The sequence below is a fragment of the Trachymyrmex septentrionalis genome, unplaced genomic scaffold, assembly GCF_001594115.1.
Source record: "Trachymyrmex septentrionalis isolate Tsep2-gDNA-1 unplaced genomic scaffold, Tsep1.0 scaffold197, whole genome shotgun sequence".
Classification (NCBI taxonomy): Eukaryota; Metazoa; Arthropoda; class Insecta; order Hymenoptera; family Formicidae; genus Trachymyrmex; species Trachymyrmex septentrionalis.
Genome location: NW_017305146.1, coordinates 300,709 through 314,413, shown reverse-complemented (window position 1 = coordinate 314,413; position 13,705 = coordinate 300,709). Strand labels below are relative to the sequence as shown.

Sequence of the window (13,705 nt, the reverse complement as noted above, 5' to 3'; positions counted from 1 at the left end):
ATATTTAAATATAATATTTAAAAAACTTAGCATTTTAATCAAAATTAACCAAGGTTTAAATTTTCTCTAACATAAATTTGAAATAAAATTTGTTTTCTGATTTACGATATTTATTACCTTTAAATCAAATACTTTTCTCTAAATGTGCAGATAAAGATAATTAAGATAAAGAGAAATTAACTAAAGAAAAAAATCTCGAAACTGTTTGCCGATACAATTGGCGTCATAAACTGTAATAACAGTAGTTTGAGTTAATTATCTACAATTTAAAAAAAAAAATAATGTAGCCATACTTGATCAAATGGTAGCCGTAAACCGTTAAAGATGCTAATCTTTTTTTTTCTAGTAGTTCGACGCGAAGTAAAAACAGCGTGAGTTACGAATAACGTTCGATGCAGTAAAACTTAAGATAAATTATATGAGCCACGTTTTCCTATATTATACAATATCCACGATGTAAGAGCGGATTATGTAAACGAATATATCGGGCTATGTATACATGCGAGCGGCATCATGCAGTACGGGATATGTAGATACACGTATGCACGTAAGAACTTCGCCATAACGGCTCCAAGGACTCATAAAATGGCCTAGACCATTCGCAGCTATGTACATTCCAGATCGTCGTGGGACTATCCTCTTAGCCTGCTTGGGCGCGGTTGTTTACGCTGCCTTACTACCAGCTACCATCGTATTAATCGCGATTATTGTGGATAACCCTGCGCGGTCGCCAGGACTGTTAAAGAGAGTGCCGATCATGAAAGCTAAGTGGAACATGTAGTTCAAGATCAGCTACCGCGCGAACGCGCTTCGCGAGAAATGCTGGTGTACAATATACGCGAACTGATTTATATCTGCCTTAACTTTACGAGTGTAACACTTTTATATATATTACGCGCACGTTACACGTGTTATTCGCAATTTACATGTTTTTCTTCTTTTTTATTAGCTCTGACATCTAGAATAAAGCGGATTGCAAGAATGTCAAATTTTTTTACAGTATTGCTCATCATGTTTGAGTTTTTCTACGTACAATTCATTATTTTGACGATTCAACGAAATTATTTTCAGATCTGTATCTACCAACATTTTTTAATATTTTAACAAAATTTGTTTTCCGTATAAACTCCTCGCTAAATTTGAAATAAATCGATGATAAATTAATGATTTTAAACGTTTTTTTTTTTTACATAATAATTTATTCTCTCGGATTTTAAACAATGGCGCCACAATTCCCAAGAGAAAGAAAGGTCGATTGGAATCGGGAAACGACACGTGTCGTGTCGTCTCGATGAAACCGAGCGTAATTACGCGAGACATGAATCATCTCATAATGCTGAAAATTGCATAGGAATCATTTTAAGTGGATGCTTCGCGAAACCTATTCATCGATGTTTCATCTGACACGCCCTTCGGCGATTCATCTATACGAATCGTATGCGCAAACACATCACACTCGTGATTTCTGCAACTTTTATGTCTGTTCGGTGTAGGTGCTATATTTGTGCATACAGAATAAGCATACAAAATACCCTGCAATTATCATGTGAGACTTCAACAGCATATTTTAGAAATTAGAGTCGAAGATCCTTGTACAATAAATATGGAAGTCGCAATTACCGTCGAGTGATCAAAGTTGGCGAATAATATCGCGTAGAGTTCGTGTGTTTAAGTTTAAAATTGCAATCATTAAGCTGGTAAGCGAGCGCGAACAAACACGAATGAGCAACGTGTTTCGATGAGCAACGACACCGGTCGCAATTATCGAAGCGAGTTGTTTACAGAAGATTAGAATCAACTTTATGTAATACATTTCTAGATATCAATCTGTTTTTCACCTACTGATTACTTATTGATTCTTAATTCAGTTAATAAAAAAATTCAGTTAATAAGAATTAAAGCAATTGATTTATATTATTAATTTTAATTTCTTAATTGCATAATTGTATAAAAATAGGCTTTAAATTACTAAAATTTGAATATATAAAAGAAATCTCAAAAAGATCAATTTCAAATTATTACTCTGATTTACGAGATTTTCTTTAAAGTTATGAATATTATTTCGAAAGTAGATAGTAGAAGGTAATAAATAATTACTTGTTTGGAATATTAAAAGCATTATTGTTTAGTGCTTTCAATACTCGAAGTAATTCTTAGTTTCTGTTAAATTGGCTACTACTAAATTGGATTTCTGTAAGATTTAACCTACTTAACTTAACATAAACTTAACTTAACATAACCTACTCTCTTGCAAAAAATCATTCTATCATCACTTTCATTGAAAAACTTAGATGTTTTGAAAACATATTCTTTCATTATAATTTATAATGAAGAGTTGGCTGAGAGAGAACGAATAAATAAAACATCTTTGCTAGATTTTCCTTATAAAAATTTAAAAAGAAGACGATGATTAATTACTTGTTTTAAGTATTAAAAGCATTATTATGTTTGATATTCAAAATAATAATAATTTCCAGTAGTATTACATTAATTAATAACTGGATTACGGTAAGAGTTAGAAATAACTTAATCGAACTTCTCTTTTGCAAAAATCTATCATCATTTTCACTCACCTCATGATTAATTTCCGAGTTCTCCTGGACTCTCCTCTTCTTCACTCTCGTCCTTCTTCATCCCTCGTTATTCAATCGCGAAAACATAACTGATCACAATCAACCGAAATACGACAATACTTTGCACAATATCATTAATCACTCGCGGCGTGCACTTCACTTGACTTCATTATGCTAGAAAAACAAAACGTGAAAAATACACGATCACGCACAAAGTTATATTCGCTCGACACCCGCGGCATCTTGCAAACTAACGCGATAAATAAACCTTGAATGATAAAGAGTTTTCGCGTCGCCGATGTAGGTACATGAACATCAAATTTACGCACTATGCAGTGTCTTGACAGATATTTAAATATAAAATCACATTCTACTTGCTAATTAAAGTGCGTCGCGACACGCGTGACACTCAGCATCGATCTGAGTATTCGTGACATGTTCCGTTAATAATTCAAAAAATTTGAAAGCCGCGCAATTTCGCTCTACGCGCGATACATTTCAAGTAATGAAGTTGGGTTAATTAAACCGAAAATGTGGCGCAATATCAATAATTCAGTACTACAAGCGCGTAATATACTTCGAGCGCATAAATTCCGCATATTATTGAGGAAAAGTACATATTACTGATAAATCATAGCTTTCCGTTGTTGAAAGCACTGATGTGATTAGTACCTGTATTTTGCATTTTCGACTCGAAATTGGTGAGTAAATGTACAAAATATACAAAAAAGAGGGAAAAAGAAACCGAAACGTGCGACGCGTGATATATTCAAAGAAATAACGATTACACAAATAACTAATGAAGTAATTAAATTTATGAGCTTTTAAGTAAAACCAGATATCTGTTTCAAGAAACAATTATTGCCTTAACAAGTTTACGTCCGAGCTCGAGAATCAATTAATCATAAGAATTGATTAATTACAATATATGATAATAATTTTTTACTTTTATTACATGTAACGAATCTGTTTGTAATTTACCACTCAACAATATAACTGTAATGTTTGCCACTCAACAATATAATATAACACGTATGTTATATTATAGTTCTATTGTTGAATAGGAAATTAAAACTAACAGACATATAATTTTGTGTTTGCTGGGTTTATTCTGGTCGAGGTGTATATAAAGCGACGTTATCTACCCACAAATCTCACATTATAAATGAAGATTAACAAGGTTACTACTCGTCACAATTTCGTTCCGTTGGACAAATAAAAACAAAGAACACCACGCGCGAATCAATATGTCGCTATGAAATAATTAAACGTTTAAACCAAAAAAAAAATTAGAGCGTACATTGAAAAAAAATTATATCTTAAATATTTTTTTTAATAATAACGTCGAGTCTACAATAAAAGTCATAACGCTCGTAAAATCTTAAATAGAAAATTAAATAAATCCAAGATGAAAAGAGTAATCGACTATGATTGATCAATTTTCTACGACTTAAGACCTTACAACTTCTATTGTAGACCCGGCGTTATAATTAAAAAAAATATTTAAGATATAATAATTTTTTTTCAATGTACGCTCTAATTTTTTTTTTTTATTTAAACGTTTAATTATTTCATAGCGATATATTGATTCGCGCGTGGTGTTCTTCGTTTTTATTTGTCCAACGGAACGAAATTGTGACGAGTATATAAAAGTATCATAAATAAATATTTACTGAATGTTAACATATATTTTTATTTGATAAAAGACCCATTAACTTGATTTAATTATTATTTTTTTCATTAATTCAGGTAAATATTTATTTACTGTAAGTAAATATTTGCTTACAAGTATTCAAACAAATATTTATTAAGGTATAGTAAATTTTTTTTAGTGTAGACTGCGCGACTCCACAAAACCGATCGATAAAAACTGGATAGACAGGACGTGAAGACAGTCTCTATCCTTGTCTATTAAGTAATGATAAAGCACGAAACATTTATCTTAGTAATAAACAATCGAATAATCGTCTTAATTTCTGTTATAAAGATGCATCGATTTCTTCTCCCATCGGTATGACTTAAATGGACATCGCAGATGCAAGTATTCAAGAATAAATCATACTAAAACTTCTGCTTATTCATCATTACCGTGAATTAAATTATCAAATACTTAACGTGTTGTTTATTTAAATCTTATTGCGAAGAATAAATCTATTATTTTTATTTTAAGCGATTTCTACACTTTGCCGATCCGGTACCACTCTTTTCTATTTGTAGTTCCAAAAATAAATCTTTAATGTTTACAAAGTTGCAAAGAGCAAACGTGAGCATCGATAGACAATGGGCCTCATTGAGAGGAGTCGGCGAATGACTCTTGTCAACGTGAGAGCCTCAAGTTGTCGCAATCGTCCTACTGGCCCTCGACCTATCATCCTGTCTGTCGTCATTATTTGGCGATCCTATGTTTCTGTTTGCCCCCTAATTTATTTACCCTTAATTCTCTTCCATTCCCCTCAATCTAATAGTAGTACGCTTTTCGCGAAATTTCTTATTGTCTTTTGCTGTCATGGACACAGAAGGAATTTTTAGACAACAAAAAGTTTTTGCCATTTATCCTCATAAATTTTCTTAACTCTTATCGATATCCGTAGTTTTCAAGTTGACCTATTTAAAGGGGAAACCCAGAGTTTCGACCTTTTAATGCGATAGAACAAAGTCATTCGTCTTCTTATTCTCGTCCTCGGCTACTTCCACCTACTCCCACGACAATCTGTCTAAGTAACAACGACGAACCAACGACACGAACGAGGTGTGCGCGAATCCCCCACCTTTTTCGCTACGGATGACCTCCTCGTGGTCGCGTTCGAACAGCTTCGCAGGGATAAATGTACACTTGGCGTCGTCCACGAGGCTTTTAGCGTCGGCAGAACAAGACCGTCGCTCGTGTTAGTCGTGCTCGATTGGTGGAACGGAATTTCGTACGACGACGAGGAGTTTTGTTGCGTGTACCCTATCGATTATTAGTAAATGATCATTGTCGAGGATTGAAAGGATTTTCAACTTTCATAAAGTTCGCCTTCAGTGGAACCGGCGGGATGTTGGACCGCGTCAGCAGCAGCTTCGTAAGTCTTCGTCGAAGCTGATGGGGTGGCTATCTTCTGCAGTGATTTTAACGCTAGAAGGATGAAAATCGTTCATTATTTTTACGAGTATCGCAAATTGCGTGGTCTTCATTTACATCGTAATTCTATTCAGTGAAACATTGCAAAATTTGAAAACTATTAAAAATTAAGTGAGCTACGATTAACTAAGAGAAGACACTGCATCTGTCGAAATAATAAGTGCGCTCCTTCTAGTGTTAAACATCGTGAATGTCTCCAATGTACAAATGTGTTTAACAAATTAAATTAGCAATTTAAATAGCGAGAGAAGTTAAACATCTGAAAGAGTGTTAAAACTGTGTGTGTCAATATTTTTCATACAGTAATATTCCGGATATATCAAGATGTTCAGGTATTAGTCATATAAAAACAAGTAATTTATTCTTGAATCATTCTTTTATAAGAAAGACTTTTTTTCGCCTAATAGTTGTTTGTATAATTAATATTGAATCATCTCGATAATTCTTCTTATCCAATATTTCTATTCCAATATTTATAATTGTCAGTAATTATAATATAGATTCGAAATGATTATTTTGGTTATACAAGATGTAATACCGAGACACTACGGTGTCCCGATATAATGAAAATAATATGTGGAATCTATCCAAGAGGAGGAAGGGGGATATTGTTTACATATTGTATCCGAATGAATTTATTTTTTTATTGTTTCAGTGTTGAAATTATTTCCCAAATAGTTTCATATATTATGTAACACCCTGTAATTTTCAAATTAATACGACGGATTTTGTATAAGAAAAATCGTTTAAAAATAGAGGCAAGGTTTCTTGGCATTTATGAATCATCTCCATTCGTTAGATCATAATGTACGATATTATCATATAACAATTACATGTAACGATGACCTCGTTTGTACGATCAAGTACGCTTAGATTATTTTCTATAAATCTACGTGACATCTCATTATTGATTGTTATAGTTACAATATTATATTGTTAATTTACAAAGAATATTATTAAAACACGCTTATTTTAACAGAAGCAATTACTTTAGTCAAAATACCGTAAAATACAAAATCTCACGCAGTTGCACATTAAAAAATAGAAAAGATATTCTTCAATAAGCACAATTGTATCAAACCAAGGTCATCGCATCTCGATCAACCACAGGTGACCTACTACTGTGCATAAGCAGATACCTTTCATGCTGAGAGGAAGTACGTAACGCGAAGACGTAACACGTGACCGTGAGACCAACAAATGAATTGCGCGTAAATGCTCTGCTCATAATATCATGACATGATTTAGAGAAACAATGAAATTTCTATATTAACTTGTAAGAGAGTCAGAGGTCCCATAATAATAATCTACGTGTGATAATTTTTGGCACGATAATCCCACTTACTCGAAGACTCCATCACTTCATGAATTAACTGTAATTATTTTTTGCGAAAGAAAGCTAAACTCATTAAGGGAGACCAGAGACGAAAGTAACACAGTCGGTTGAATTTATATCGTGCATTTAAGCTATGGTCTTCAAATTCGACTTAAATTATTTAGGCCTTTTGCTAGAAGTTGAGAGATGATCCAATCTGACTTTAAGTTAAGCTTTTTTGATATCCTTACTTGAAATTGGCCACCTATAATTCTGAAGTATATTCGCACTAATTAATTACTTACAACTATCATTATTAACCATTTGTTCATCTGAACAAATTGTTTTGGATATACTGGCAGTGTTACATTTTTTTCTGCTATTTTAAACTCTAATCTATCCCTACTCCGCGTATACGTTGCTATATATTTTACTTGATGCAAAATCTTAGAATATTTTTATATTGATATCACATCAACAGCTTTATCGATATTATCTTTTTTTTTATGTCAATAATTTATGAGTAAATAAAGTGCATTTTACAATATAAAAATTATTTAAGATTTTATTTTTGCATTATAGTTCGGTGATAGTTGTAAAAAATAACGTTGTAAGGAAAGTATGGAAATTCGTAAAGTTAATAGTGATGATTTATTACCGAAGGTCATTATCCAGTCTAGGTCATTTGTTTCTTTGACAACTACACCACATTTTCTGTTTGATCGATATATTGCTAAAAAGCTCGAAAATGTATACCTTCTAATTCATATATCAAGAAATAGAAAAATGTGATCAATATATGTATTATTATGTGACTAATCTATATTTCAAACGACCAGCCGAAGGGGAGACATGAGACATATGAGCGAAATTTAAGTGTACTCTCATGGAAATAAAATAAATTGACACACGCATGCGGCCAAGTTCATCAACCTTATCGACCGTACTCCATTTACCGAAATATCAGAAAGTGTGCCAAGTATCGAACAACACATAAATTAAATACGCTCTAAAAGTGAAAATTAATATAAAATTAATATAAAATTAGATTTAAATTTTGTGAAAATTGTATTCGAAGTAATAAATGCTATTTTAGAAAAAAAATATTTTTTTGAAAAAAGGTAACAGGAAACTACTCAGGTTATGTATTCGCTTCTCAGCATATGTATTAAAATCTAAAACAAAAAGTTGTCTTTGCTCTCAAAACAACCCTTTAATGGACAAATCAAATAATCACAAACCTATACTCTCTCTAAAATGTTTGTCAAAGAGGTTCATTGAAGAAGAAGATATTTTATACTGTGTGCATTGATTATTCGTAGTTGAATACTTTATTACTTAATCGGAAATAATTAATAATAAGATTACGATTTAAATCTATCATGTTATATTTTTAGTATGAGTAGATTACACAAGCGTTTTTGTGTGTGTATTTGTTTAAAATAAAGGTGGGAAATCTGTACAAAACTATATTATAACAAATGTTTTTTTATTTAGGTAAGATGGACAGTGCTTTTATTCTGCCTATTATCGGCAGTTTCCAGTCAATTGGACCTACCGCCTTACAGAGACGAAGATGCTGCCCGACAACTACCACCTAATGAAATAAATTACCAGAACATCCTAGCTAGATTAGATTTCTTAGGCGCAGAGAGATGTAGCGCTAATGTGATAGCTCAATGGGCATACGAAACTAATGTCAACGAATACACGCAGTTACAAGCGGTAAAGTATCACTAAATTTAAACTCTATTTTAAAGAAGAATGTTTTAATTTTACTAAATAAGAATTTTGATATATGATTTTTATATGATATTTTATCTTATACACTAAATAAATTTTTATAAATATTTTTTATCTAAAAATATTTTGTCACAATATTTTAATTCATTAAACAGATTCGAAATTTTCTCGTTAACCAAACTGACAATTTCGAAACTTTAAAACGCACAACCCGCATGGCCTATCCCTCTATTTGCAATTTAGGCTATCTTATGAAATACGATGTTTTCGCAGGAACGTGTCGGTGATACAGCAAATTCACGAGTATCGGAAAAATTTCGTTTTACTTATAATCTAACTGGTAATAATATCTTAGAAATAAGATTTAATTAAAATTAAAATAAAAGAACAATACTTAATCGAAAAATAGCAGAAACTGACTTTATTATAATCCATGTGAAATTAAAAATTAAAGCTCAGAAGTATACAGATATATCTTTCAAACATCACAATAAAAAATCTTTTACGCATATCGGTGCGGTAATTATTGTTGAAATTAAAAAAATATTAGATAAAGAGATTAAAGAAACTACCGAAGAAAATGTGAAGACGCAATTCTAAAGGCAATAATTTAGAAAGGCGGGGTTTTTCCAACGTTATAACAAAGTGCAGCGACAACCGTGGAAAACGAGTCACGTACAATCGTATATTTCTCATCCACCCTGTACGAAACGTCTTCAAGGAGACCTCGACCTCCTCTCGGTATCTTCCCGCGAGACTCTTCATGGCATTCGCACACATTGACTTGTCAATCGGCTGACAAACCGCCTGTGCACCGACGTTACCTCGCTGCCGACGATTTTCCCTGGCAGGAGACGTGCTCGCATTGTCCACGAAAGGCCGAACGCCTCCGCGGGAAATCTTCCCAGGCGATGGCATTGTCGTGATAATCATCCTGAACGATTGTGCAATACGGTTAGCCGCCCCGTATCGCCGGGAAACAGGAGTTTTGTACTTTTCAATTCAAAACCTAGTGAGACTCGCATCGCGTGATGTTAATGATAATTAAAGCGATCACCGTTTCCCTTTTTTCACGGAGAATGTCGACGTACATTGAACCATCGCCTCGTCTCATTATTGCATGGGAGCTCTACATGAATCGATGAAAAAGAAACTGGATTAGACCTATACAAACTTGAATATTTATCTAATTTAAATTTAACTTCTATCCCCTTCAAAGTAGTTTCCTTCTACATTTAAACAGTGATATAATACCTCTCTATAAATTTTTTATCTAAATAGCACTTATTTAAGTACTTATGCGATCGGCCTAGATGTCTTTGACCGTATTGAAAAATTAGATAAATATTCAAAATTCTATAGTCTGACTCAATTTCTTTTTAATTCATTTATATATTAATCTTTAAAAGGCCGGAGTTTATTTTTTAAATTTTATAGCTTTTCCTTGAATGAGATTTATTATAATTTATTATTTCATTGTATTTTTTGCTTCAAAATACGACACTGTTTCAGCATCATTATAGTGACTTTTCCGTTCTATAAAGATTAATGATTAGTCATCGAAATTATTTATGAGTCAATTGATTTTTGTATTAGTAACAAATAATTATAAAGTAGTTAATTACACACACACACACACACACACACACACACACACAAAACACACACACACACACACGAATATATATATATATATATATATTTTTTTTTAATTCTTTGAACACATGAGCTGTAATAATCTTTCAGTAATCAGATTACAAAAGTTATGTTACATATATTATATGCCTTGATTTGATTCTTAATGCATGTTATCATTGTACGTGGAAATATACCACATAACTGGAATTTACATTTGCGTATTATCCGGATATGTCATGCGGTTTTTTTCATATAATGATAAATGTATGATACGTAAATATATTCTACACAGCACAGTTTATCTGAGGGACGTCCAGGGATCGTCCTAGAGACGTAGATGTTTTCTGAACATCTTTAGAACATCTCTTGTAAATCTGCGCTGTATGAGTTATTATAAGTTTCAATATACATAAATATTATTATAAATTTGAAGTTATCTATATAAACATAACACATTGTGCGATAACTGCATAATTAAACTTTAATAAATAAAGATTACATTTAAATATACAAGTTCTCAAATACAATTTCACTTTCTTAGCCACTTTTCTTTGAATGCAGGTTACTGTCAGGAAAAGCATAGATAGGAGGTTTTATCTCTAACGGTAAAACCGTCGCGTCGTGTTTCGCCTATTCGTGTTTGACTGCAACTGCGTTTCTTAATCAGTCGCCGAGAGATTAGAGTCTCTTGCGTCATGTAGTTAACATGTTACGTTAATTAATACAATTGCACATGTTACATTAATTAAAGCAATTTCACAATTAATATAATTAAAAATTCAATACAAGATAATACGTAACGTAATTTTTGTTATTTGAAAATAATTAGAACGACTTATCTATCTCTCCGTCAGCGCAATAAAAAAAAACATTTGTTTCGTTTCACATGAGAATTGCCTTCAATATTTTGCTTTACGCTTTCAGCTGGATGCCCAACGCTTATATGCGGATTTCCAATACCAAGCGTGGCTTTTACTCTCGAGAATTGACATAAATTCTATTCGAGACCCCATCATCAGGCGACGACTCCGTTATTTGTCCGTGGTGGGTCCTTCGGCACTACCACCTGATCAACTAGACAGGGTAAATGCTTTGTTTATACAAACAATTAAACCATTTAACAGATAATATGCGTGACGGTAAATATAGTAGTAATAAAATTATGACAGTTTTAGCAATAATGACATTATTCTTTTTATGTACAGTACAATCGCTTAATCAACGACATGCTCGCGATTTATAACGCGGCGACCATATGCGCTTACAACGATCCGTTCCGGTGTGGACTGCGTTTATATCCAGGTAATACATCACGAATTACGCTGAATAACGTACGATCAGATCGGTACGATGCCGTCGCGTCGGCATCGTTCACGGTTCGTCGCGGCGAAATTCCACGGATTTACGTAAGTCCAAAATGCGCATGAAAGTGTGAAGAAAATAGGATACGTCACGCGAGCGCGCGTATGCCTCCCGAGTGGAAAGGAAGATCCCTCTTCTTCTTTTCCGTTAATTTATGAGAACCTCTGCGCCGCGCTGTATGCGCTTCTAATTGTCTGTTATTTTTATGTTTAATGTAAATCCCCGTACACGCCCATTTAGAACGCAAAACGTACACAATCCAAAGCATCACAGAACATGCACAAATAGAAAGCAAACAATTAATTAATTGAGCGAAGACACTACGCAGTTATAGTATAGTTTAATAACTAAGAACATAAATTACTCGTTCGTGTTTAACGTGTGCCACGAAATCGAGCTCTGAAAATGAAGGAATTCAATTTACGCGAATAAATGAAGAAATTTATGGTTTATGCCAATAATTTTGAACAAAAACTTACTGTCTCTTTAAGTTTAGTATTTTCATCGCGAATTACGCTGAATAACGATAATTTTTTTTAAAATAAATTTTGTATATATAATATTCTCAAAAATGAGCGAAAAAGAGCTGTTATGCCATTGATAGTTTTCCTAAAATTTGGCTTAAAAAATTTACGTGATTAGCACAAAAGTCATTCATGAGATATTTGATAAATACAAGTGTATCTTGTGCGGATACATAACGATACATGACGCATCTAAAAAGTTATATACTTCCTCACCGCATTATTTTTATTACAGATATATCGCAAATCATGGCGAAAAGTCGGGACTGGGACGAATTGCAGTACGTCTGGACCGAGTGGAGAAGACGAAGTGGCAGACCGATTAGGGATCTATATCATCAACTTATTGCGCTGACCAATGATGCTGCAAGAATGAATAGTACGTCTAATTCTAATTCTATGCCGGAAGTATGACATGTCAAATGGAATCCCCAATGCTAATGAAGTCAATCAGCGTATAATTCCGTTTCATGCAAGATTACAAAAAGATCCTAGTATTGAATCTAGTTTTTATCGTCAGAAATCTTTCACATTTTTAATTTATAGCGAGTGACAAGATTATTTCATTCAAATTAGTTAATAGATATGTATGAAATATATGAAAATACGCGTTATTAAGTTATATTAAAAGTTGCTTCAGGTATTGAGGATTAATGTTACACTCTTATTTCTCTTTTTGTAGACTTTACTGATGCCGCTGAATATTGGATGTTCCCTTACGAATCTCCTAATTTCCAACAAGACATTGATGAAGCTTGGGAAACGATACGTCCGCTTTACGAAGAATTACATGCTTATATTCGCAGAAGGCTGAGAGATCTCTACGGTCCTGAAAAAATTGGCGCACACACGCCACTTCCGTCTCACATTCTCGGTACAAATAACGGCGCGAAATATATTGATTAATATTTTCTAAACATTTTATTCCATAGATATATTGCTAGCAATTAATTACTTACACGGAAAGAACAATTTTGAAGGTCTAAAAATTATACTAGATATAGATCTGAAAATAATTTTTTGTTGGATAATCAAAATAATTATATAGGATGCTCACACACACACATAAGGTGGTTTTTAGAATGTCAAAATTTTTTGCAACATTGCTCATGATACTTAGCATCATAATTATTTTGATGGTCCAACAAAAAATTATTTTCAGATTTATATCTAGCTAATTTTTAGGCAATTTAGAAAACTGTTTTTTTTTTCATATGTATAATTATTCGTTTTTACGTAACTACTATTTTTTTACTCATTACTTATTGTTAGGTAACATATGGGGACAGTCTTGGACCAATCTTTTGGATGTTACATTGCCGTATCCCGGTAAAACGTATCCCGACGTCACGCAGGAAATGCGGGCTCAAGTAAGATTCTCCCCTTTTTCTTTTTTATTTTATAAACAATATATATTGTATAATACAAT

At 32.8% G+C, this 13,705-nt stretch overlaps 1 protein-coding gene across 1 annotated transcript in view; it reads left to right on the top strand.

Moving 5' to 3' along the window:
* Window positions 1-4,853: 4,853 nt before the first annotated feature.
* The window catches only part of LOC108747270 (angiotensin-converting enzyme-like), a 70,465-nt gene continuing 61,613 nt past the window's right edge, over window positions 4,854-13,705 (top strand). Inside the window, exons 1-8 of the mRNA XM_018484649.1 lie at window positions 4,854-4,895; window positions 5,432-5,635; window positions 8,507-8,734; window positions 11,315-11,473; window positions 11,596-11,692; window positions 12,512-12,655; window positions 12,959-13,150; window positions 13,549-13,646. Coding sequence (XP_018340151.1) covers window positions 4,854-4,895; window positions 5,432-5,635; window positions 8,507-8,734; window positions 11,315-11,473; window positions 11,596-11,692; window positions 12,512-12,655; window positions 12,959-13,150; window positions 13,549-13,646 — 1,164 coding nt within the window. The remainder of the gene's footprint in view (window positions 4,896-5,431; window positions 5,636-8,506; window positions 8,735-11,314; window positions 11,474-11,595; window positions 11,693-12,511; window positions 12,656-12,958; window positions 13,151-13,548; window positions 13,647-13,705) is intronic.